The sequence below is a fragment of the Bombina bombina genome, chromosome 5, assembly GCF_027579735.1.
Source record: "Bombina bombina isolate aBomBom1 chromosome 5, aBomBom1.pri, whole genome shotgun sequence".
NCBI classification, from domain to species: domain Eukaryota; kingdom Metazoa; phylum Chordata; class Amphibia; order Anura; family Bombinatoridae; genus Bombina; species Bombina bombina.
Window position 1 is genome coordinate 152,025,779 of NC_069503.1, and position 26,573 is coordinate 152,052,351.

Genomic DNA, 26,573 nt, shown 5'->3' on the forward strand with positions numbered 1-26,573 from the left:
GTGTGTATATGAGATGCATACAAAAGCTTAGTGAGAGTATGTATGAGTGTGTATATGAGATGCATACAAAAGCTTAGTGAGAGTGTGTATATGAGATGCATACAAAAGCTTAGTGAGAGTGTGTATGAGTGTGTATATGAGATGCATACAAAAGCTTAGTGAGAGTGTTTATGAGTGTGTATATGAGATGCATACAAAAGCTTAGTGAGAGTGTTTATGAGTGTGTATATGAGATGCATACAAAAGCTTAGTGAGAGTGTGTATGAGTGTGTCAATGCGATGCATACAAAAGCTTAGTGAGAGTGTGTATGAGTGTGTATATGAGATGCATACAAAAGCTTAGTGAGAGTGTGTATGAGTGTGTATATGAGATGCATACAAAAGCTTAGTGAGAGTGTGTATGAGTGTGTATATGAGATGCATACAAAAGCTTAGTGAGAGTGTGTATGAGTGTGTATATGAGATGCATACAAAAGCTTAGTGAGAGTGTGTATGAGTGTGTATATGAGATGCATACAAAAGCTTAGTGAGAGTGTGTATGAGTGTGTATATGAGATGCATACAAAAGCTTAGTGAGAGTGTGTATGAGTGTGTATATGAGATGCATACAAAAGCTTAGTGAGAGTGTGTATGAGTGTGTCAATGCGATGCATACAAAAGCTTAGTGAGAGTGTTAATGAGTGTGTATATGAGATGCATACAAAAACTTAGTGAGAGTGTGTATGAGTGTGTATATGAGATGCATACAAAAGCTTAGTGAGAGTGTGTATGAGTGTGTCAATGCGATGCATACAAAAGCTTAGTGAGAGTGTGTATGAGTGTGTATATGAGATGCATACAAAAGCTTAGTGAGAGTGTGTATGAGTGTGTATATGAGATGCATACAAAAGCTTAGTGAGAGTGTGTATGAGTGTGTCAATGCGATGCATACAAAAGCTTAGTGAGAGTGTTTATGAGTGTGTATATGAGATGCATACAAAAGCTTAGTGAGAGTGTGTATGAGTGTGTATATGAGATGCATACAAAAGCTTAGTGAGAGTGTGTATGAGTGTGTATATGAGATGCATACAAAAGCTTAGTGAGAGTGTGTATGAGTGTGTATATGAGATGCATACAAAAGCTTAGTGAGAGTGTGTATGAGTGTGTATATGAGATGCATACAAAAGCTTAGTGAGAGTGTGTATGAGTGTGTATATGAGATGCATACAAAAACTTAATGAGAGTGTGTATGAGTGTGTATATGAGATGCATACAAAAGCTTAGTGAGAGTGTGTATGAGTGTGTCAATGCGATGCATACAAAAGCTTAGTGAGAGTGTTTATGAGTGTGTATATGAGATGCATACAAAAGCTTAGTGAGAGTGTGTATGAGTGTGTATATGAGATGCATACAAAAGCTTAGTGAGAGTGTGTATGAGTGTGTATATGAGATGCATACAAAAGCTTAGTGAGAGTGTGTATGAGTGTGTATATGAGATGCATACAAAAGCTTAGTGAGAGTGTGTATGAGTGTGTATATGAGATGCATACAAAAGCTTAGTGAGAGTGTGTATGAGTGTGTATATGAGATGCATACAAAAGCTTAGTGAGAGTGTGTATGAGTGTGTATATGAGATGCATACAAAAACTTAGTGAGAGTGTGTATGAGTGTGTATATGAGATGCATACAAAAGCTTAGTGAGAGTGTGTATGAGTGTGCATATGAGATGCATACAAAAGCTTAGTGAGAGTGTGTATGAGTGTGTATATGAGATGCATACAAAAGCTTAGTGAGAGTGTGTATGAGTGTGTATATGAGATGCATACAAAAGCTTAGTGAGAGTGTGTATGAGTGTGTCAATGCGATGCATACAAAAGCTTAGTGAGAGTGTTTATGAGTGTGTATATGAGATGCATACAAAAACTTAGTGAGAGTGTGTATGAGTGTGTATATGAGATGCATCCAAAAGCTTAGTGAGAGTGTGTATGAGTGCATACAAAAACTTAGTGAGAGTGTGTATGAGTGTGTATATGAGATGCATACAAAAGCTTAGTGAGAGTGTGTATGAGTGTGTATATGAGATGCATACAAAAGCTTAGTGAGAGTGTGTATGAGTGTGTATATGAGATGCATACAAAAGCTTAGTGAGAGTGTGTATGAGTGTGTATATGAGATGCATACAAAAGCTTAGTGAGAGTGTGTATGAGTGTGTATATGAGATGCATACGAAAGCTTAGTGAGAGTGTTTATGAGTGTGTATATGAGATGCATACAAAAGCTTAGTGAGAGTGTGTATGAGTGTGTATATGAGATGCATACAAAAGCTTAGTGAGAGTGTGTGTTTATTCCTGCCACATTTAAATAGAGAACACACGGACCATCCTCGCCCGTGTGACACTTTCATGACCGTGTTGTTTACTACCTTTCAGGTTTGACAAGATAAAGTGCGGTGGCAATGGCAATTTGTAGAAGTCAGAGAGTTTAACAGCATTTTAGATATAGAGAGATTGGCGGAGCAGTGATCATATAATGATGTGTGTAGGGGAAACTGAGGTGATTAGAGCAGACATGAAATGGTTCTCTAACAGTGAAAACCTGCAAAGTAACTAAGATTTTTCCAGCCAAGAAAATGTAAATATGTATCAGCTGGTTTTGTAACAATTGTTTCTGTGTATTGATAACAAGTTCTGAAGATCATAGCACATTTTTTGTATTTGTAGGAACATTTAATTTTTTCTGTTAGAATAAAGAGTCCAGCAGCAAACAATCTCCAGAAGTGAGGATTTGGCTGAACAAAGAACTTTACCTTTACGTGTAGATAAAGAAGGAAACACCATGTTCACTAAAGGACATTTATTTAACATAAGAGAAATAGAGGAACACGTCAGTGCTTTACACACATGTACATGTTTTTTAATTGATTACATTTTGAGTTTACAATAAGATAAATTAACACAGATAAATGCCATATGTACATATAACAAGAATCTAGGAGTATTCCACATCACATAAACATTTTTTATTGTAATTGTTAGTGCCAGATTTTAAAGGGATACTAAACCCAAATGTTTTTCTTCCATGATTCAGATAGAGCATGCTATTTTAAGCAACTTTCTAATTTACTCTTTTTATCATTTTTTTCTTGGTATCTTTATTTGAAAAGCAGAAATGTAAGCTGAGGAGTTGGCCCATTTTTGTCTCAGCAGATGGATAGTGCTTGCTGATTGGTGGCTACATTTAGCCATCAATAAGCAAGCGCTACCCAGGTGCTGAACCAAAAATGGGTCGGCTCAAAAAATTTACATTCCTGCTTTTGTAATACAGATACCAAGAGAACAAGAAAATTTGATAAAAGGAGTAAATTAGAAAGTTGCTTAAAATTGCTTGCTCTATCTGAATCATGGAATAAATATTATGGGTTTAGTATCCCTAGATAGTAAACCCAATTTTTTTTCTTTCATGATTCAGACACAGCATGCAATTTAAGGCAACTTTCTAATTTACTATTATCAATTTTTCTTAGTTCTGTTTCTATCTTTATTTGAAAATGCAGGAATCTAAGCTAAGTAGTTGGCCCATTTTAGGTTCAGCACCTGGGTTGCACTTGTTGATTGTTGGCTGTTATCCCTGTACTGGCAACACGGTTTTAAACTGCAACTAACCGCACTGTTCTGGTAAGATGGCAAACTTTTTAAAACAGCGAACCATGTCACTTCCTGTGATGTTACATCAGCTGTTTCACAAATTTTGGATGTTGTTCTAAAGTAAAATGTATACCATAGGAATGTGTATACTACGTCACTTCCGGTGACGTGTAATCAGCTGTTGGAGGGGTGTGGCGCTCAATGCGCATGCGCAAGAGGCCCAACCTCCTCCAAACAGCTGTTTAAGAAAATGTATTTAATAACAATGGGTCGCAGGATTCTATGGACCATAATCTGCAATGCGCATGCACAATGCCGCTCATGTGCACACGGCCCTACTCGTCAGTGATCCATTGTACGCCTCCGACTTGCCAAAAAATGTGTCAGTTGACACCAAAACATTTTGAAACTTATGGTTTAAATTTTGTAATAAAGGCTATATATTTCTATGAAGTCCGGTGACTGCTCCAATATTTTATTCGGGTGGGGGGGTTGGGAAGGTGAAGGTGTGTGGTGTGGGTATCATGACAGTAGCACTATGCTGTCACATTTGTTACTGTCATGCATATAGTTTTTAGCTCACTAAAATAAAGTAGTCTGATCTTAGTTTAATGAATGTCAGATAAGACTGAAAAGCAACGTTTTGCAGTCTACCTTTGCTGCCAACGGGTTAAAAGCATACAAGTCACCAATTTCTATGTCATCCCATTTTTCAATCTTAGACTTCGTCTTACTGTGAGCGTACTCATTCTTTAGTATACATCCTATGGATCACCCTCTATATTGAATAAAGCTCTATAAATTATGATTTCGGGCCATATATTTACTCGACCCGTTGCTTAGTTTACATCAGCTGTTTGGAGGAGGTTGGGCCTCTTGCGCATTGAGCACCACACCCCTCCAGCAGCCGAGTCACGTCACCTAAAGTGACGTGGTATACACATTCCTATGCAGTATACCATTTTCTTTAGAACACCGTAGTTTGCTGTTTTCAAAAGTTCGCCATCTTACCAGAACACGCACAATAACATAGATCGTGGCGTCATTGAGTAAAGGAAGTGACGTTCCATTACAGCCTCATCCTACAGGCTCTGCCAGTGTGTGGGCGGGGCTTGTCTTGTGCAGTGATAGTGAGAAGGGTCTAGCTGCAGACTGGAGCTCCACTCAAAGTTTTTTTTTTTTAAATCAACTTTAATGTAACAAATAACCTATAGACAATAATTCTGAAAACAAAACATTTTGCAGCTTTCTTGTTCTTAATGCTCATTCACAGTGTTTTATGCTGTCATTTATAAGGTAACTACTGTGAATGAGCATTAAGAACAAGAAAGCTGCAAAATGTACAAGGCTAAAGTTGTCTTCTTATTTAGTCAGCTTCTTATTCTGCAACTGATTGCAATTTGTAAAATAAAGATATCTACAGTTATTTTTATTTTAAATAAAATAATACACTTTCCAAAAACCTAAACAAAATTACATTTTATAAAAAAAAAATCATCTTATATTGCACTATACAAATTGCAAACATGGCATAATTTTGAGTAACTGATATTTTAAATGGGTTAAAATCCTGCGGGCCACTCATTTATATGTGGATATATACAGGGCGTGAACCCCATCATACAACAGACATGTTAACAGCCTGGCCCAACGCACTTTATGGCAAATAAATTGGTGACAACCTTGTCACGTCATATATTTTGTAATCCCCCCAAAAAAGAAAAAAGTTGACAGTAAAAGTTTTTTTTTTTTTGCTCCCTTTCTGCGGATCTACCTATGTGTTTAAGTGTGTGCCAAATAGTGGTTTTCTTTTTTCTTTTTCTTTGGGATTACACTGTATACCAACCACTAGGGCACCCCCTGCACTCCCTAAGGAATATGAGTGTATGGGTTATAGATGGAACCATAATTTGATGAATAAGGCAGTTCTATACCTATCTCATTGATATACACTTCATATATTTTACCTTTTATGAATAGGTAACGGGTATTTTAAAAGGGTTAAAATCCTTTGGGCCATTAATTTCTGTGTGGATACATACACGGCGTGAAGCCCTACATAGGATAAACATGTTTTCAGCCTGGCCCAATGGTTTCTATGGCAACAAAAACTATTGCCAACCTTGCCACTTCATATATTTGACCTTTTCTAAATAAATAACTGGTATTTAAAATGGCTTAAAATCCTTTGGGCCACTCTTTACTGTGTGGATATATACCGGGAGTGAGCTCCTTCATAGGATAAATATGTTCTCAGCCTGGCCCAACGCTTTTTGTAGCAAACAAGCTGGTGCCAACGTTGCCATCTCATATATTTTTAAATTTCTGAATAAGTAACTAGTATTTTAAAAGGGTTAAAATACTTTGGACCACTCACTTCTTTGTGGATATATACAAGGCGTGAACCTCTCCATAGAATAAACATGTTCTCACCCTGGCCCAACGCTTTTTGAAGCAAACAAACTGGTGACAACCTTGTCACCTCATATATTTGACCTTTTTCTAAAAAGGAATCAGATATTTTAAAAGGGTTAAAATCCTTTGGGCCCTCATTACTGTGTGGATAAATACAAGCAGTGAGCCCCTTCATATACAAGGAGTGAGCCCCTTCATAGAATAAACATGTTTTCAGCCTGGCCCAAAGCTTTTTGTAGCAAACAAACTTGTGCCAACGTGGTCATCTCATACATTTACCTTTTCTGAATAAGTAACTGGTATTTTGAAAGGGTAAAAATACTTTGGGCCACTTATTTCTGTGTGGATATATACAGAACGTTAGCCCCATCATAGGAGAGACATGTTCTCAGCCTGGCCCAACGCTATTTATGGCAAATAAACTGGTGCCAACCTTGCCACTTTATATATTTTACCTTTTCTAAGTAAGTAAATAGTATTTTGAAATGGTTAAAATCCTTTGGGCCACTGATTTCTGTGTGGTTATATTGGGCGTGAGCCCCTTTGTACAATCCAAGTGTTTTCAGACTGTCCCAAAGATTTATATGGCAAAGAAACCCTTTAAATAGCAGTAACTTATTTAGGAAAGGTAAAATATGGGATTTGACAAGGTCGGCACCAGTTTGTTTGTCATAAAAAGCGTTGGGCCAGGCTCAGAACATGTCTGTGCTATAAAGGGGCTCATGCCCTGTATATATCCACACAGAAATGAGTGGCCCGCAGGATTTTAACCCTTTTAAAATACTACTTATTCAGAAAAGGTAAAATATATGAAGTGGCAAGGTTGTCACCAATTTGTTTGCCATAAAGAGCGTTGGGCCAGGCTGATAACATGTCTGTCCTATGAAGGGTTCATGCCTTGTATATTCCACACATAAATGAGTGGCCCAAAGTATTTTAACCTTTTCCAATTACCAGTTACTTATTCAGAAAAGGTAAAATATATGAGATGGCAAGTTTGGCACAAGCTTGTTTGCTATTAAAATCATTGGGCCAGGCTAAAAACATGCTTATCCTATGAAGGGCTTAACGCTGTGTATGTATCCACACAAAAATTTGTGGACCAATGGATTTTAACCCTTTTAAAATACCCGTTACTTATTCAGAAAAGGTAAAATGTATGAAGTGGCAAGGATGGCACCAGATTGTTTGTCTTAAAAAGCATTGGGTCAGGCTGAAAATATGTCTGTTCTATAAATGGGGTTAAAGCCCTGTATATATCTACACAGAAATGAATGACCCAAATAATTTTAACCCTTTTAAAATACCAATTACTTATTCAGAAAAGGTAAAATGTATGAAGTGGCAAGGTTGGCACCAATTTGTTTGCAATAAAGGGCGCTGGGCCATGGCTGATAACGTCTATCCTATGATGGGTTCACGCCTTGTGTATATATGCAAACATAAATGAGTGGCGCAAAGGAATTTTTCCTTTTTTAAATACCAATGACTTATTTAGAAAAGGTAAAATATATGTGGCGAGGTTGGCACCAATTTGTTTGCCATAAAGCGCGTTGGACAAGGCTGATAACCTGTCTGTCCCATGAAGAGGCTCACATAAATGAGTGGTGCAAAGGATTTTAACCCTTTTATAATATCAGTTACTTATTAGAAACAATCAAAATTATGCCATGTTTGCAATCTGATTATTGCAATATATTTCTTTTTTTTATAAAATGTAAGTTTGTTTAGGTTTTTGGAAAGTGTATTATTTTATTTAAAATAAAAATAATGCTGGATATCTTTATTTTGCAAATTGTAATTAGTTGCAGAAAAAGCTGACTAAATAAGAAGACAACTTTAGCCTTGTACATTTTGCAGCTTTCTTGTACTTAATGCTCATTCACAGTAGTTACCTTATAAATGACAGCATAAAACACTGTGAATGACCATTAAGAACAAGAAAGCTGCAAAATGTTTCGTTTTCAGAATGATTGTCTTTAGGTTGTTTGTTAGATTAAAGTTGATAAAAAAAAAAAAAAAAGCTTTGAGTGGAGGTCACATGTTTCCTGTCTAGAGTCAGTGGAGGTCACATGTTTCCTGTCTAGAGTGGAGCTCCAGTCTGCAGCTAGACTACTTTGGTGATAGTCGGTCATCTTACAGGACGTGACGTTTATGGGAGGCGACGCACTGCTGCCAGACTGATGTTTGTGAGAGGCGGAGCTTGCCAATGTCTGTCTTGCTTGTCAGTGAGTGCAGGAAGTGACCTTGTTGGTAACACGTTTGTTTCTATTAGGCTCATGCCTAGGGTCTCATTGTTTTGTGTTTCCCTGCTATGCTGCTTATCACTTAAATCGTGACAACTAATATATATTCATAAGACATGGTAAGTGTGTGTTCTACAGGGTAAAGCAGATTTCAGTGTAGAGGAATTGGTTAATCACAGTGTATACATTGGTATACAAAGGTTTATACAGTTAGTGTGAATTTAAGAAGTGCAATAATTTATAAAAAAAAAATTAATAATACAAACATCAAATGCAAGGACTCTTACATAAGATTTTTATTTCAAAATGAGTTGCATTGTGGTTCTAGGCTCATCATAAACTAATAGCCCACACACTGATTGTTATTCAGCATAATCAGATGTGTTTTATTGTAGGGACACCGTGACTAGTGTTTTTTTTTTTTTTTTAAAGGGACAGTAAACATTATAAAATGGAGCAGTAACAAAATACTAACAACCCAGAGAAAGTATTAAGAACGTTTTTTTTTTTTTTTAATCTATATCTTCACTCCAAAAGTGCCACTCTGCTCCTGGTGCTAGGCGTCCCCAGTAAGCCGATGTGTTTATTTAAATAAGTAACAAACTGCTCTGCCAGGCCTAGGGGACCGGTTGTATTCTTCAGCAGCAAGCTCACAGTCTGAGAGACTACTGAGCATCTGCATGTGCTGCAGGGGGAAAGCTTCCAACAATATTTTTCCTTAAATGGCCATTATAGTTGAAAATGTACATGCCCTAATTTGTTAGAGCATGTCATTTTAAGACTAGCAGCCCTGCACCTACACATTGTAGAAGAAACTGTCGCTGATCCAATTAGTACCGCTAGTTGTACAACCCATCTGTGTGACTAGTGCTGCTGATTCTATCAGCGTCGGTTTCTATTCGGGACCAGTAGCAGGACCCAAGCTGTTCTACTACTATGTGTTTAAATGTTTTGGGGGGTTAAACACATAGTGGCTATTGTTAATCTTAAAATTAAGAATATGGGCATGTTATTTTTTTTACTCTAATGGCCCTTGGAAATTGACAGCCATTTGGTTCTTATTTACAGGGAGCCGTTCTAGAACGGATCACCAGATGTATACTGCTCAGAATTGGCAATGCACTAGGGCTACTGAGAAGGATCATAACTGTGTTTAACCCATTTCTGGAGGTTAAATCCAGTTATCAAGAGACATTTATGCAATGATGAATTAAATCAATTTGTTGTTTTGGCATGCCCCTTTAAAGGGACAGTCTACACTAAAATTCCTATTGTTTAAAAGATAGATAATGCCTTTGCTATGCACAACTAACATTGAAATATTAATATAATTTATAACATTTAAACCTCTAAATGTCTGACTGTTTCTAAGCCACTTCAGACAGCCTCTTATAACATGCTTTTTTATTTGCTTTTCACAACAGGAGACTGCTAGTTCATGTGGGCCATATAGATAACATTGAGTTCATGCCCGAGGAGTTATTTATGTTTAAATCTTTTTATTGGTATGAACAGAGATAAGTTTGTTACAGCAGTGGTGATACAACATTTCTGAATAACTCGCAGGTGATATAAAAAGTATAAAGAGAGCCAAAGTGCTATACTTCTAAATCTGAATTTTCTGCCACCTACTAAAGTCTCTTAGAGTTCATTATATATTTGTCAAAGTCAAATCCCGATATCCTATGTTGATTTCCAATCATTCAGTGTCAGGGAGAACTCCATTGGTTAGTTATAAATACAAAGTCTTTTGTAGGATAATGTGAGTGAAATAGATAATGACTCTGATCAGAATCGTCTAAGTAGGTGGCATGATTTTGTTATCCTCATTGGCACAGTGTAAAACCAGAGCAACGTTAGAAATCTTCAACAAAAACAGAAAAAGGAAAAGGGGTAGAGAAGAAAGGAAAGGGAAAAGAGTAAGGGTTTAGATAGAGGGTAGCCTATCAGTTGTTCTTCTGCGAGCTGTGAGTGAAGCCTATTGAACAGATAGGTAAGGGAAAGAATAGAGAAATGAGGATAAGAATAGAAGGACGCCGAGGAGTTATTTAAAGGGACAGTCAAGTCCAAAAAAACTTTAATTTTTCAAATAGGACATGTAATTTTAAACAACTTTCCAATTTACTTTTATCAACAATTTTGCTTTGTTCTGTTGGTTTTCTTGTTGAAAGCAAACCTAGGAAGGCTCATATGATAATTTCTAAGCCCTTGAAGGCCGTCTCTTTTTTATTAGCTTTTCACAGCAGGGGAGAGCTAGCTCATGTAGGCCATATAGATAGCATTGTGATCACACTCGTAGCTTGTGGCAAACACTGTACTAATTGGCTAAAATGCAAGTCAATAGATAATAACTAAAAGTTATGTGATTAGGGGCGGTCAGAAGATGCTTAGATACAAGGTAATCAAATAAGTAAAAAGTATATTAATATAACTGTGTTGGTTATGCAAAACTGGGTAATGGGTAATAAAGGGATTATCTATCTTTTTAAACAACAAAAATTCTGGTGTTGACTGTCCCTTTAAGAGTTAGCACAACACAGTACTAAATGCAAGTCAATAGATAATAAAGTCATGTGAGCAGGGGGCAGTCTGCAGAGGCTTTGATATAAGGTAATCACAGAGGTAAAAAGTATATTAAAGGGATAGTCTAGTCAAAAATAAATGTCCATTATTCAGACAGAGCATGCAATTTTAAGCAACTTTCTAATTTACTCCTATTATCAATTTTTCTTTGTTCTCTTGGTATCTTTATTTAAAAAAGCTGGAAAGTAAGTCTAGGAGCCAGCCCATTTTTGGTTCAGCACCTGGATAGCGCTTGCTGATTGGATGGCTACATTTAGACACTAATCAGCAAGCGCTATCCAGATGCTGAACCAAAAATGGACTGGCTTCTAAGCTTACATTCCATCTTTTTAAAATAAAGATATCAAGAGAATGAAGAAAAATGGATAATAGGAGTAAATTAGAAAATTGCTTAAAATTGCATCCTCTATCTGAATCATAAAAGTTTAATTTTGACTATACTATCCCTTTTAATATAACCATGCTCACTGTGCAAAACTGGGGAATGAGTAATAAAGGGATTATCTATTAAAACAATAAAAAAATCTATTGTAGACTGTCCCTTTAAGCATTTTGAAAACTAATTAGAGATAAGACAGATTAGATAGACCGCACAATTTTCTCAGTGTATATGAAAAAGACATGCATTTCATTTTAACATCCAAAATGCCATTGTTTTTGCAGGCTAGTACTATGATAGCTGCTGGGCTGACCATAGCTGTTGCAGGATTTGCTGGTAAGTGTTATTTAAAGCTTCATATGTACAATGAGTCATTGTGGAGTGGAAAGAACCTTTTTCTAAACCCCTATTAATAAATAAGTCAGAATAATATGTCACATTTCTGAAAGCAAATACAGTGTCCAATGTTCTTCCATCTGGAATATAATGCTTATGCAATCACAAAAGCTATTTATATGGAATCATGAACCTCATAATAAAGTTGTGAAAATAAAAGTGCTGTAGCACTGAGAAAGGATATCAAATCCCGGGATCTTTCAGTAGAGACAGTCCTTAAAGGGATACTAAAGCCAATCTTTTTTCTTTCTTTCATGATTTGGATAGAGCATGCAATTTTAAGCAGCTATCTAATTTACTCCTATTATCAGCACCCTGGGTACCCCTTGCTGTTTGGTGGATTACATTTAGCCACCAATCAGCAAGTGTTACCCAGGTGCTGAACCAAAAATGTGCCAGCTCCTAAGCTTACATTCTTGCTTTTTCAAATAAAGATACCAAGAGAACAAAGAAAAACATTATAGTAGGAGTAAACTAGAACGTTGCTTAAAATTGCATGCCCTATCTAAATCATAAATGTTTAATTTTGGTTAAACTATCCCTTTAAAAGAGAAAGGAAAACCACATAGTGAAGTCCTCCATGATAAACAATGGATAAGTAGAATGCATTATACTCACACTTGATAGAGCTATGACGTAGCTCTCAGTGAAAACACTCTGGTATAAATCTTCCAAGGTAAAGATGAACCAGGGAACATCAGGTAAGTAAAAGCACTTATTAAAACTCACAGGTCTCTCGGTTATTTCAGACAAAGGGAGAGAATCACACTCTAAAACGCTACTCTGCCGGTAAACAACGGCGTCTGCGATGAGATCAGCTGTGTTCCAAGTCCCAACCCTCCTAGTGAGGTCAGAGTCCCAAATGTCCAATCCTTTACTCAGTGCTACATCACTTTTTTATTTTAATTTGTTCACGGCTGTTGTGAATGTTACAAGTTCACGCATTTTAGTTCTTTTGATTAACAATAAAGTTGTAAGCACCTATTTCTAGCTGTCTCTTTTGGATGGGGGGGTCCCTTTTTACAAATAGTATTTACTAATTAGATCACTGTGCTTGTGCTCTCTCTTTTTCCATATAACTGAGATATTAAAAAAATAAAACAGTGACCATTTCACAGGTGACCCCCCAATAATTTAAACTTAAAGGGACATTCCGTTAAAAATTTAAATGCACATAGATGAATTACATATTTGAAAAGAAACATATTTGCAATATACATTTATTAGCAAAAATGCTTCTAGTAAAAGTTATCACTGTTTCAGTGCTAACATTTTTCTCTGCACGTGCATGTGAAGCATAGCTAGGTATTCTCGCTGGACCACCATTTTAAATACTACAGCTTCTCAGAGCACCAGTGGGGCTTGTATCATGTCTGCAATTAACAAATTGTAATTACCAGATGATACAAGCACCTTGGGTTCTCTGAGCAAGTGCTGTATTTAAAATGCTATTTCACAGTGCATATTTAAAATACACTTTTGAAACGGTTATAGTTTTTCAGATTCACACTCACATTTTAGATATTACATAAGAAATCTGTGACCTGAATACATTACATAGAACAATACTGAAAGTCTGTATATGGCATTAAATGTAGCCACCAGTCAGCAAACGCTACCCAGGGTTCTGAACCGAAAATGGGTCAGCTCTTAAAGAGACACTAAACTCAAATGTTTTCTTTAATGATTCAGATAGAGCATGCAATCTTAAGCAGTTTTCTAATTTACTCCTATTATCAATTTTTCTTTGTTCTCTTGCTATCTTTATTTAAAAAGCAGGAATGTGATACAAAGGAGCCGGCCCATTTTTGGTTGAGAACCTGGGTTATGCTTGCTTATTGGTGAGTAAATGTAAGCCTCCAATAAGCAAGCACTATCCATGGTGCTGAACCTAAAATGGGCTGGCTGCTTAGATTTACATTCATGCTTTAAAAAAAAAAAAAAAAAAAAAAAAAAGATAGCAAGAGAGAAGAAAAAATTATAATAGGAGTAAATTTAGAAAGTTGCTTAAAATTGCATGCTCTGTTTGAATCATGAAAGAAAAAAATTGGGTTCAGTGTCCTTTTAAGCTTAGATTCCTGCTGCATAATTAAATATCCATTCACAGTATCACTATATTTTGTATAGTCTGATTAATCACAAGTGCACACACTCATTTGTCATGAAACAGGCAGACTTGTCATTTGCAGACATTGTAATGATACATTACAAGATTTCCATTACTATTTTCTGCCCCCAGTATCGAGACCATTTTAAATTTCTCAAACTGTACCAACATATATTTTTAATTGTGCGTTTTTGAGTATTCTTTCTTAATATAAATATATATATTGCAGTTGAAGAAGGAGTCACTCACAGGGTCTTGTATCCTAAAATACCAATGTATTTATCAATAAATACATTAGTATTTTTGGATACAAGACCCTGTGAGTGACTCCTTCTTCAACTGCACTGTATTTACATTTGGAGTGCACCCAGGGTATTTTGGGAACCAAAACCAAACATAACTTGTCTGTGTAACCTTTTTGTAGCCACTTTATTCATTGTTAAATAATGTGTGTATGTATAGTATGTACTTAAACACTTCCCATTAAAAGGACAATTAAGATAAAGCTGCTTTATAAATAATTGTAAGCTTGCATTGCCTCTAGTTATGTTTGTCTTTGCTTTATACAAAGAGGGCATTTCATACAACAAAAAATCTGTTCCTGTACTCATTCATATACAGTCTGTAATTTATCATATCAAATTTATGTTCTCTCGGTATCCTTTGTTGAAGAGTAAGCCTAAGTAGGCTTAGCCCCGTACATGTTTCTTTAGCATTCCATGGTCACAGTGTTTGCAACAATGTATAACATTGCTACCAACATTGTTGTAAACACTGCTGACATATAGTGCTAAAGGCACGTGGACACTACCAAGGTTTGCTCATCAACAAGGATACCAAGAGAAGAAAGCACATTTTATCATAGAAATTAGAATTATTTGAATTCCATGCTCCTAGATTGAACTACAAAAGTTTAATTTTGATGACATTTTTTTTCTTTACGCCTTTCATGTCCCTTTTTACAAGAGGCTTTTTAATTTGTTTATTGTATAAATCCTGTTATCTAGAATAGGACAAGCTATAATTGTCTAGGCTCTGTAGATCAGCCATTGGGACTGGAGAGAACACTGTCACATCAGTGTATCAAGCTCAATATATAAGAACATTAGCAGTTAGTAATTCATTACATTGAACATAATAAATCACATTTTCCGTATCCTTTTAGGTCGTTATGCGTTGCAAGCTATAAAACACATGGAACCTCAGGTGAAGCAAGCTCTTCAGTCTCTGCCAAAATCCGTAAGCAAAATGCATATTACAAAAATCCAGTTCTTTAATATGACACAGGTTTAGTTATTTCTTCTAGAACATAGCGCTGCTGTTTGCTAGCATAGATACAATAGCAAACATACAGGGTAGATCATGTATTTAAAAATGTAATATTAAGAAACAATGATAAAATAGTCTTCTGTGTTAGAGCATTTTTTATTGCACAAATGCATGATGGGAAATATTGACTCTATTACAATCCATTGAAATTCCCTTGTGAAGAGCATCATATGGCTCGTTTTCATGGGGATTTCAAATTCAATCCCATTCTACATTATTCAAACAACGCACAGTAGATATGTGCATTTGGATCTGCTTGTGCTGTTCCAACTCTTTTTGGAGCCGGATTTATTATTATTAAAGATCACCACACTAAGATCTGGATCTGCACATATCATATATCATATAGTTTGATGATCTTTCACAAGAATAAATCCGTCTCTGAAAAGAACCGAACGGCACGAGTGGCTGCCAGTTCTGCATTTAGATCCTCACGAAGGATACAAATGCATATATCTAACACACAATAACGGTGCTCATAGCATGAAAACAACCCTTATACCTTTCTATATAGGGTCACTTCACCTCCTATACCTTTTTATATAGGGCCAGTTCACCTCCAGCATCCAGTCAATAAAACACTGTTTTAACAATTTTACCAAAGGATTTTTTTAATTTTCAAATTCTGCATTTTGGACCTGTTTAAATTATATTTTTGCTTGTCTCAAGTAGCATATTTCATGTTTTAATATTTATTAATTAAGCATTTTTTTTTTGTGTATGTGCATATGGTCAATCAGAGTTTAGTGTTTTGGGTAACTCTGCCTCTATGGGAAGCATTCCCTGCTGCACATGCGCACTGTAATACTTAAGTATTCTTTCCTCTGTGGCAACAAGTAATGGCTCTGTTGATGCAGCCTCTGATTAGCTGTTTCATTCCCAGTTTTTTTGAAGAAAAAAAGAAATAGCGCTAACTAATTTAGCAGCGCTGTACAAATGAATTATAATAATAATAATACAACAGAAATAGGTAAACACAAATTATACATATGCAAAGGCTAAAATACATTTTGAACATGCGAGCACAACCATGAGATCCAAATTCACTACTAATCCCACTGCTATTTACACTGTTTTTTTTGTGATATGTTATACTAAAATCATGTTTTTCTTGTTTGTATTTTCCTGCATTATTACACTTGATTTTTATAACATGTATTTATTTTTTTACATTAAAGGCCTTCAGTGGTTATTATAAAGGTGGCTTTGAACCCAAGATGAACAAACGTGAAGCCGCATTAGTGCTGGGAGTCAGGTAATCCATTTTATTAATACTGTTACCAGATTTTAAAAATGACATCATACTTAAAGTGATTGTAAAGTTTAATGAATATTAATTTACTTCCATTATCAATTTTGCCTCAATCTCTTGGTATTGAACTACTGGGAGCTAGCTTAACACATTGTTAAGCCAATCATAAGAGGCATATATGTGCAGCCTCCAGTCAGCAGCTATCTCCCAGCCTCTGAGCCTACTTGGGTATGCTTTTTAACAAAGGATACCAAGAGAGTGAAGCAAATTTAAAAGAAGTAAAATTGGAAAGTTGTTTAAAAATGTTTGGTCTATCTGAATCATGAAAAACAAAAATTGGGTTTCATGTCACTTAAGAGACATTAAATGCATCTTATTTTTGTGCTTAATCTGCTCTTTGTCCCACGCTCCCCAAAGAGCCCAAAAAGCAAAACTCAAAATGCTGCCAATTGCCGCAACCTGCAGTTTGATTTACAGAATTTGCAGGCACCAGACTTTGGTTTTTGGCCTCTCTAAGGAGTGTGAAACAAACTACAGTTTTGTACAAAAACAAAAGATGCTGTTATATATTATTTCAAATTCATGTCATATACCCAGTGTTTCTATAAAAATAAATAAATTGGAACACAATTTAGATTCCGTATATCTGAATATGTCATTCATAAGTCTTGAAGAACAGAATAGAGGGATATACAAGGGCAATTCTGTAAATAAGTTTCTTTCATGTAATTAGCAAGAGTCCATGAGCTAGTGACGTATGGGATATACATTCCTACCAGGAGGGGCAAAGTTTCCCAAACCTCAAAATGCCTATAATTACACCCCTCACCACACCCACAAATCAGTTTTACAAACTTTGCCTCCTATGGAGGTGGTGAAGTAAGTTTGTGCTAGATTCTACGTTGATATGCGCTCCGCAGCAGGTTGGAGCCCGGTTTTCCTCTCAGCGTGCAGTGAATGTCAGAGGGATGTGAGGAGAGTATTACCTATTTGAATTCAATGATCTCCTTCTACGGGGTCTATTTCATAGGTTCTCTGTTATCGGTCGTAGAGAGTCATCTCTTACCTCCCTTTTCAGATCGACGATATACTCTTATTTATATACCATTACCTCTGCTGATTTTCGTTTCAGTACTGGTTTGGCTTTCTACAACATGTAGATGAGTGTCCTGGGGTAAGTAAGTCTTATTTTCTGTGACACTCTAAGCTATGGTTGGGCACTTTTTTATAAAGTTCTAAATATATGTATTCAAACATTTATTTGCCTTGACTCAGGATGTTCAACATTCCTTATTTCAGACAGTCAGTTTCATATTTGGGATAATGCATATGAATAAATAAAAAATGTTCTTACCTTTTAAAATTTGACTTTTTCCCTGTGGGCTGTTAGGCTCGCGGGGGCTGAAAATGCTTCATTTTATTGCGTCATTCTTGGCGCAGACTTTTTTGGCGCAAATTTTTTTTTCTGTTTCCGGCGTCATACGTGTCGCCGGAAGTTGCGTCATTTTTGATGTTCTTTTGCGCCAAAAGTGACGGCGTTCCGGATGTGGCGTCATTTTTGGCACCAAAAGCATTTAGGCGCCAAATAATGTGGGCGTCATTTTTGGCGCTAAAAAAATATGGGCGTCACTGTTGTCTCCTCATTATTTAAGTCTCATTATTTATTGCTTCTGGTTGCTAGAAGCTTGTTCACTGGCATTTTTTCCCTTTCTTGAAACTGTCATTTAAGGAATTTGATCAATTTTGCTTTATATGTTGTTTTTTCTATTACATATTGCAAGATGTCCCACGTTGAAACTGAGTCAGAAGATACTTCTGGAAAATCGCTGCCTGGTGCTGGAGCTACCAAAGCTAAGTGTATCTGCTGTAAACTTATGGTATCTGTTCCTCCAGCTGTTGTTTGTACTGTTTGTCATGACAAACTTGTTAATGCAGATAATATTTCCTTTAGTACTGTTACATTACCTGTTGCTGTTCTGTCAACATCTAATACTCAGAGTGTTCCTGATAACATAAGAGATTTTGTTTCTAAATCCATTAAGAAGGCTATGTCTGTTATTCCTCCTTCTAGTAAACGTAAAAAGTCTTTTAAAACTTCTAATTTTTCAGATGAATTTTTAAATGAACATCATCATTCTGATTCTGATAATGGTTCTTCTGGTTCAGAAGATTCTGTCTCAGAGGTTGATGCTGATAAATCTTCATATTTATTTAAAATGGAATTTATTCGTTCTTTACTTAAAGAAGTCCTAATTGCATTAGAAATTGAGGATTCTGGTCCTCTTGATACTAAATCTAAACGTTTAGATAAGGCTTTTAAATCTCCTGTAGTTATTCCAGAAGTTTTTCCTGTCCCTGGTGCTATTTCTGAAGTAATTTCCAGGGAATGGAATAATTTGGGTAATTCATTTACTCCTTCTAAACGTTTTAAGCAATTATATCCTGTGCCATCTGACAGATTAGAGTTTTGGGACAAAATCCCTAAGGTTGATGGGGCTGTCTCTACTCTTGCTAAGCGTACTACTATTCCTACGGCAGATGGTACTTCCTTTAAGGATCCTTTAGATAGGAAAATTGAATCCTTTCTAAGAAAAGCTTACTTGTGTTCAGGTAATCTTCTTAGGCCTGCTATATCTTTAGCGGATGTTGCTGCAGCTTCAACTTTCTGGTTAGAAGCTTTAGCGCAACAAGTAACATATCATAATTCTCATAGCATTATTATTCTTCTTCAACATGCTAATAATTTTATTTGTGATGCCATCTTTGATATCATTAGAGTTGATGTCAGGTATATGTCTCTAGCTATTTTAGCTAGAAGAGCTTTATGGCTTAAAACTTGGAATGCTGATATGTCTTCTAAGTCTACTCTGCTTTCCCTTTCTTTCCAGGGTAATAAATTGTTTGGTTCTCAGTTGGATTCTATTATCTCAACTGTTACTGGAGGGAAAGGAACTTTTTTACCACAGGATAAAAAATCTAAAGGTAAATTTAGGTCTAATAATCGTTTTCGTTCCTTTCGTCACAACAAGGAACAAAAACCTGATCCTTCATCCTCAGGAGCGGTATCAGTTTGGAAACCATCTCCAGTCTGGAATAAATCCAAGCCTTTTAGAAAATCAAAGCCAGCTCCTAAGTCCACATGAAGGTGCGGCCCTCATTCCAGCTCAGCTGGTAGGGGGCAGATTACGTTTTTTCAAAGAAATTTGGATCAATTCCGTTCACAATCTTTGGATTCAGAACATTGTTTCAGAAGGGTACAGAATTGGCTTCAAGATAAGGCCTCCTGCAAAGAGATTTTTTCTTTCCCGTGTCCCAGTAAACCCAGCGAAGGCTCAAGCATTTCTGAAATGTGTTTCAGATCTAGAGTTGGCTGGAGTAATTATGCCAGTTCCAGTTCTGGAACAGGGACTGGGGTTTTATTCAAATCTCTTCATTGTACCAAAGAAGGAGAATTCCTTCAGACCAGTTCTGGATCTAAAAATATTGAATCGTTATGTAAGGATACCAACATTCAAAATGGTAACTATAAGGACTATCCTGCCTTTTGTTCAGCAAGGGCATTATATGTCTACAATAGATTTACAGGATGCATATCTGCATATTCCGATTCATCCAGATCACTATCAGTTTCTGAGATTCTCTTTCCTAGACAAGCATTACCAGTTTGTGGCTCTGCCGTTTGGCCTAGCTACAGCTCCAAGAATTTTTACAAAGGTTCTCGGTGCCCTTCTGTCTGTAATCAGAGAACAGGGTATTGTGGTATTTCCTTATTTGGACGATATCTTGGTACTTGCTCAGTCTTCACATTTAGCAGAATCTCATATGAATCGACTTGTGTTGTTTCTTCAACATCATGGTAGGAGGATCAATTTACCAAAAAGTTCATTGATTCCTCAGACACAGGTAACCTTTTTAGGTTTCCAGATAGATTCAGTGTCCATGACTCTATCTTTGACAGACAAGAGACGTCTAAAATTGATATCAGCTTGTCGAAACCTTCAGTCACAATCATTCCCTTCGGTAGCCTTATGCATGGAAATTCTAGGTCTTATGACTGCTGCATCGGACGCGATCCCCTTTGCTCGTTTTCCCATGCGGCCTCTTCAGCTCTGTATGCTGAACCAGTGGTGCAGGGATTACTCAAAGATATCTCAATTAATATCTTTAAAACCGATTGTACGACACTCTCTGACGTGGTGGACAGATCACCATCGTTTAGTTCAGGGGGCTTCTTTTGTTCTTCCGACCTGGACTGTAATTTCAACAGATGCAAGTCTTACAGGTTGGGGAGCTGTGTGGGGGTCTCTGACAGCACAAGGGGTTTGGGAATCTCAGGAGGTGAGATTACCGATCAATATTTTGGAACTCCGTGCAATTTTCAGAGCTCTTCAGTCTTGGCCTCTTCTAAAGAGAGAATCGTTCATTTGTTTTCAGACAGACAATGTCACAACTGTGGCATACATCAATCATCAAGGAGGGACTCACAGTCCTCTGGCTATGAAAGAAGTATCTCGAATTCTGGTATGGGCGGAATCCAGCTCCTGTCTAGTTTCTGCGGTTCATATCCCAGGTATAGACAATTGGGAAGCGGATTATCTCAGTCGCCAAACGTTACATCCGGGCGAATGGTCTCTTCACCCAGAGGTATTTCTTCAGATTGTTCAAATGTGGGGACTTCCAGAAATAGATTTGATGGCCTCTCATCTAAACAAGAAACTTCCCAGGTATCTGTCCAAATCCAGGGATCCTCAAGCGGTAGCAGTGGATGCATTGTCACTTCCTTGGAAGTATCATCCTGCCTATATCTTTCCGCCTCTAGTTCTTCTTCCAAGAGTAATCTCCAAGATTCTGAAGGAATGCTCGTTTGTTCTGCTGGTAGCTCCAGCATGGCCTCACAGGTTTTGGTATGCGGATCTTGTCCGGATGGCCTCTTGCCAACCGTGGACTCTTCCGTTAAGGCCAGACCTTCTGTCGCAAGGTCCTTTTTTCCATCAGGATCTCAAATCCTTAAATTTAAAGGTATGGAGATTGAACGCTTGATTCTTAGTCAAAGAGGTTTCTCTGACTCTGTGATTAATACTATGTTACAGGCTCGTAAATCTGTATCTAGGGAGATATATTATAGAGTCTGGAAGACTTATATTTCTTGGTGTCTTTCTCATCATTTTTCCTGGCATTCTTTTAGAATTCCGAGAATTTTACAGTTTCTTCAGGATGGTTTGGATAAAGGTTTGTCCGCAAGTTCTTTGAAAGGACAAATCTCTGCTCTTTCTGTTCTTTTTCACAGAAAGATTGCTAATCTTCCTGATATTCATTGTTTTGTACAAGCTTTGGTTCGTATAAAACCTGTCATTAAGTCAATTTCTCCTCCTTGGAGTTTGAATTTGGTTCTGAGGGCTCTTCAAGCTCCTCCGTTTGAACCTATGCATTCATTGGACATTAAATTACTTTCTTGGAAAGTTTTGTTCCTTTTGGCCATCTCTTATGCCAGAAGAGTTTCTGAATTATCTGCTCTTTCTTGTGAGTCTCCTTTTCTGATTTTTCACCAGGATAAGGCGGTGTTGCGAACTTCTTTTAAATTTTTACCTAAGGTTGTGAATTCCAACAACATTAGTAGAGAAATTGTGGTTCCTTCATTATGTCCTAATCCTAAGAATTCTAAGGAGAAATCATTGCATTCTTTGGATGTAGTTAGAGCTTTGAAATATTATGTTGAAGCTACTAAGAATTTCCGAAAGACTTCTAGTCTATTTGTTATCTTTTCCGGTTCTAGGAAAGGTCAGAAGGCCTCTGCCATTTCTTTGGCGTCTTGGTTGAAATCTTTAATTCATCATGCTTATGTCGAGTCGGGTAAAACGCCGCCTCAAAGGATTACAGCTCATTCTACTAGGTCAGTTTCTACTTCCTGGGCGTTTAGGAATGAAGCTTCGGTTGATCAGATTTGCAAAGCAGCAACTTGGTCTTCTTTGCATACTTTTACTAAATTCTACCATTTTGATGTGTTTTCTTCTTCTGAAGCTGTCTTTGGTAGAAAAGTACTTCAGGCAGCTGTTTCAGTTTGAATCTTCTGCTTATATTTTCAGTTTTTTTCTTTATAAGATTTAAACTTTATTTTTGGGTGTGGATTTTTTTCAGCGGAATTGGCTGTCTTTATTTTATCCCTCCCTCTCTAGTGACTCTTGCGTGGAAGATCCACATCTTGGGTATTCATTATCCCATACGTCACTAGCTCATGGACTCTTGCTAATTACATGAAAGAAAACATAATTTATGTAAGAACTTACCTGATAAATTCATTTCTTTCATATTAGCAAGAGTCCATGAGACCCACCCTTTTTTTGTGGTGGTTATGATTTTTTTGTATAAAGCACAATTATTCCAATTCCTTATTTTTTATGCTTTCGCACTTTTTTTCTTATCACCCCACTTCTTGGCTATTCGTTAAACTGATTTGTGGGTGTGGTGAGGGGTGTATTTGTAGGCATTTTGAGGTTTGGGAAACTTTGCCCCTCCTGGTAGGAATGTATATCCCATACGTCACTAGCTCATGGACTCTTGCTAATATGAAAGAAATGAATTTATAAGGTAATTTCTTACATAAATTGTTTTTTTTTGTTTTGTTTTTACTATAATGACCCTTTAAGGTCCCTTATGTTCCATTGGTAGATTGTTTGGGAGCATTTTAAATACAGGGTTTGTTTTTAGAGATTATCAGATGATCTGTTAGATGACTGATGGCATGAATATACAGCCTTCTTGAATAATATGGACCAGTAACTCTTGATATTAACTCATGCTTTTTATATTTCCTTACAGCCCAACTGCCAATAAAACAAAGATTAGGGAAGCACACCGAAGAATTATGTTGTTAAATCATCCAGATAAAGGTAAACGCTCAGCGGAAAGAAATATAGTATCAATATATGCATCAAACATGATGAACATAAGGGGATATTCTGATGCAATAATCAACAGCACTTTATTTAGCATTATAAATTGTTTTTAAATTCCTTAACCAAAGCATTCTTTACTTTTAATGGGAAGAACAAAGTTAAAGTGGAAATATAAAAGCCCAAAGTGGTAGCAGCATTGTCATTTAGCCTTTGGTTAAGTGTTTTAACCATAATCACTTGCTGCTGTGTTTTTCAAATACTATAGAAGTTAATGAGATGAGTTTGAATTAATATTTAATAAATAATGTTAGGAAACCTGTATAACCACTTTTGGCGCCTATCAAACTTTAACAAGAAAGAATCCAGTTCCGAAAACGCCACGAGCGGCCACCTTCCGCATTCGGATGCTATCAAAGTATACCAAAGCCCGCTTCTAATTTTCATCAAAGGATACCAAAAGATCTAAGTGAATAAGCTAATAGATGCTAACTGGAAAGTTGTTAAAAATATGCGCTATCTGTGTCACGCATGTTGAGTATAAAATTAAACAGGATTGCATATTTAAGTAACACCATGTAATAGAAGATTACTGTTATTTAAAAAGAACTTGGAAGTCAAAAAGGAAGCGTTTGATTCCGCTAGAGCGTACAGTTTAAAAAAAAAAAAAAACGTATACTTATATTATCAAATTTTACCTCTCTTGGTATCCATGGTTGAAACTTGGCCCCTTCTAAGAGAGCATACTGAGGTAGGCTCAGAAGTGTGCAAGTGTCTTTAACAACGTTATACATATGTTTCTCAAGACACTCGCATGCTTCTGCAGCGTGTTTGTGATCTATTTATTTCTGTACTTTATAGTATACATATTTCTTCTTTAAATCAATGGCAGTGTCAGACTGCTTTGAGAATCCACGTAATGCTACCTGCGTTATAAGACAGTTTGTAAAGAAAATCTGCTGCCTCCAATGCTTTCAGTTGCCTTCCCAGAATGCATTACTCTCATATTTGTACCCTCTCAGCCAGTCCTGAGGCAACACAATTGCATGAGAGCTGCAGGGTAATAGAAAGTACCTGGGCAAGTGTTGTCATTGGATTATTTTCAAGGATCTAAACTGGACTTTTTCACCAGCGTAAGCAATATTGTGGGGCGTAAAAATTAATTTTCTTTAAAAAAAAAAAAAAAAAACGGCAAATGCCTAACTCCTAAAGCCAACGTCCTGTTTGGTGGTTCTATACATTTATAGCCCCGGATCAGGAGACGGTTGTTGATTGGTGGCTTCATGTGTTATTTTGTCCTAATTGGCTTCCTGTCTGTGTACTTCTCAGAGGCTACAAAGTGTTGCTGTTGCCAAAGTGGATTTCAGCTATGTGTTTAACCCCTGCAAGAAACATTTTAGTGCATAAATGACATGCTCTAACAAATCAGAACAATGTATTTGTTTTTTTTTAATGATTAACCCCTTAAAGGGATACTAAACCCAAAAAATGTTTTCGTGATTCAGATAGAGCAAGCAATTTTAAGCAACTTTCTAATTTACTCCTATTATCAATTTTTCTTTGTTCTCTTTATTTAAAAAGCAGGAATATAAAGCTTAGGAACCGGCCCATTTTTAGTTCAAAACCTGGAAAAGTTGCTTAAAATTACATGTTCGATCTAAATCCATGAAAGAAAAAATTTGGGTTTAGTATCCCTTTAAGGACCAGCGACCAGACCGTGCTATTTCTGGTGACCAGAAGGGTGGATGGAGGGTATAATAGCGCTTGCAGTGTGACCCGTGCTATTATTGACAAGAAAACCCTTAACGACCGGCGGTCGTTAAGGGGTTAAAGAAACCAAGATTAGAGACGTTTTTATGACAATTCCCATAAAGATTTTGATAAAGTTTGGTCTCTTTGCAGGTGGATCCCCATATTTGGCAGCCAAGATTAATGAAGCAAAGGATTTGCTGGATGGGCAGGCAAAGAAATGAAGACCGTTTTTGGACTATTTCAAGGATTTTATTAATTTAATATAAAACTATGACTATAAATTATGGATACATGAGGAGCTGTTTTCTGCCATTTTAAAGAGGAAGCTGCTACCATACATAACTAGACTTGTGTATGTGCATCTTATTCAGCTCATTAGAATGTCTTGCATCAATTTAAATATGAATGTGATCAAACGTCAAATATTCTATACTGGGATTTAGATGTTTCCAATTAATTAAAAAATATTTTCTTTACACAGTGTATATTATTTTAAAGTTTTTTTTTTCCGTTTTTTTTAATAAGGGGAATTATTGAATTGTTACATAAATAACTGCTCTACTAATCACAACCACAGAAATTGGTAAATAAAGTGGGTAATATTCACTAACTATTTATTTCCTCTTCTGAAACACCTGCAAGTACTGCTGGTAAAAAAAAAAGCTGCATTAACTCCAGGGAACGTCTCCTAAACTGACCAGGGGTCCTGTTAGTCACAAATGAAGTTTGTATTACACGTCACTTCCTGATTGTCAAGAGAAGCCATCAAATAAAACTTGTTTTCTACAAAGCCGTCTTTATAATGAAATCTTTTATTCTGGGGATGCTACTTGCCTCAAGCTTTACCCAAATATAATTCTCACATAAAACTGTATTTTGTAGTTGCTGTATTGTTATCATTTGTATTTATTTTTCTCCTACACAATAGCAAGCGTGAATGTGAGCTATATCAATGCATAAGTCAAGAAAGCAAAGCTATATGATGCACAGTAAGACATAGACGTGCTTTTGGAATCAGACGAGTGCAAACAAAAAAATATAATTTATGCTTACCTGATAAATTCATTTCTCCTGTAGTGTAGTCAGTCCACGGGTCATCCATTACTTATGGGATTATATCTCCTCCCTAACAGGAAGTGCAAGAGGATCACCCAAGCAGAGCTGCTATATAGCTCCTCCCCTCTACGTCATACCCAGTCATTCGACCGAAACCAAACGAGAAAGGAGAAAACTATAGGGTGCAGTGGTGACTGGAATTTAATTTAAAATTTAGACCTGCCGTAAAAACAGGGCGGGCCGTGGACTGACTACACTACAGGAGAAATGAATTTATCAGGTAAGCATAAATTATATTTTCTCCTGTTAAGTGTAGTCAGTCCACGGGTCATCCATTACTTATGGGATACCAATACGAAAGTTAAAAGTACACGGATGACGGGAGGGACAGGCAGGATCTTTACACGGAAGGAACCACTGCCTGTAGAACCTTTCTCCCAAAAACAGCCTCCGAAGAAGCAAAAGTGTCAAATTTGTAAAATTTTGAAAAAGTGTGAAGTGAAGACCAAGTTGCAGCCTTGCAAATCTGTTCAACAGAAGCCTCA

General features: G+C 36.6%; 1 protein-coding gene across 1 annotated transcript; it reads left to right on the plus strand.

Moving 5' to 3' along the window:
• Positions 1-8,224: 8,224 nt before the first annotated feature.
• Positions 8,225-25,762, plus strand: DNAJC19 (DnaJ heat shock protein family (Hsp40) member C19). Its single transcript, XM_053712937.1, has 6 exons — positions 8,225-8,403; positions 11,531-11,582; positions 14,915-14,988; positions 16,257-16,333; positions 23,147-23,217; positions 25,123-25,762. Exons 1-6 carry the CDS (start codon positions 8,401-8,403, stop codon positions 25,191-25,193), a joined length of 348 nt encoding a protein of 115 aa, XP_053568912.1. The 5' UTR covers positions 8,225-8,400; the 3' UTR covers positions 25,194-25,762.
• Positions 25,763-26,573: the final 811 nt, after the last annotated feature.

Coding starts and splice junctions, on each gene's coding strand:
- DNAJC19 (XM_053712937.1), top strand. Junction 11,583..14,914: donor AGCTGTTGCAGGATTTGCTG/GTAAGTGTTATT, acceptor GTATCCTTTTAG/GTCGTTATGCGTTGCAAGCT. Junction 23,218..25,122: donor GTTAAATCATCCAGATAAAG/GTAAACGCTCAG, acceptor GTCTCTTTGCAG/GTGGATCCCCATATTTGGCA.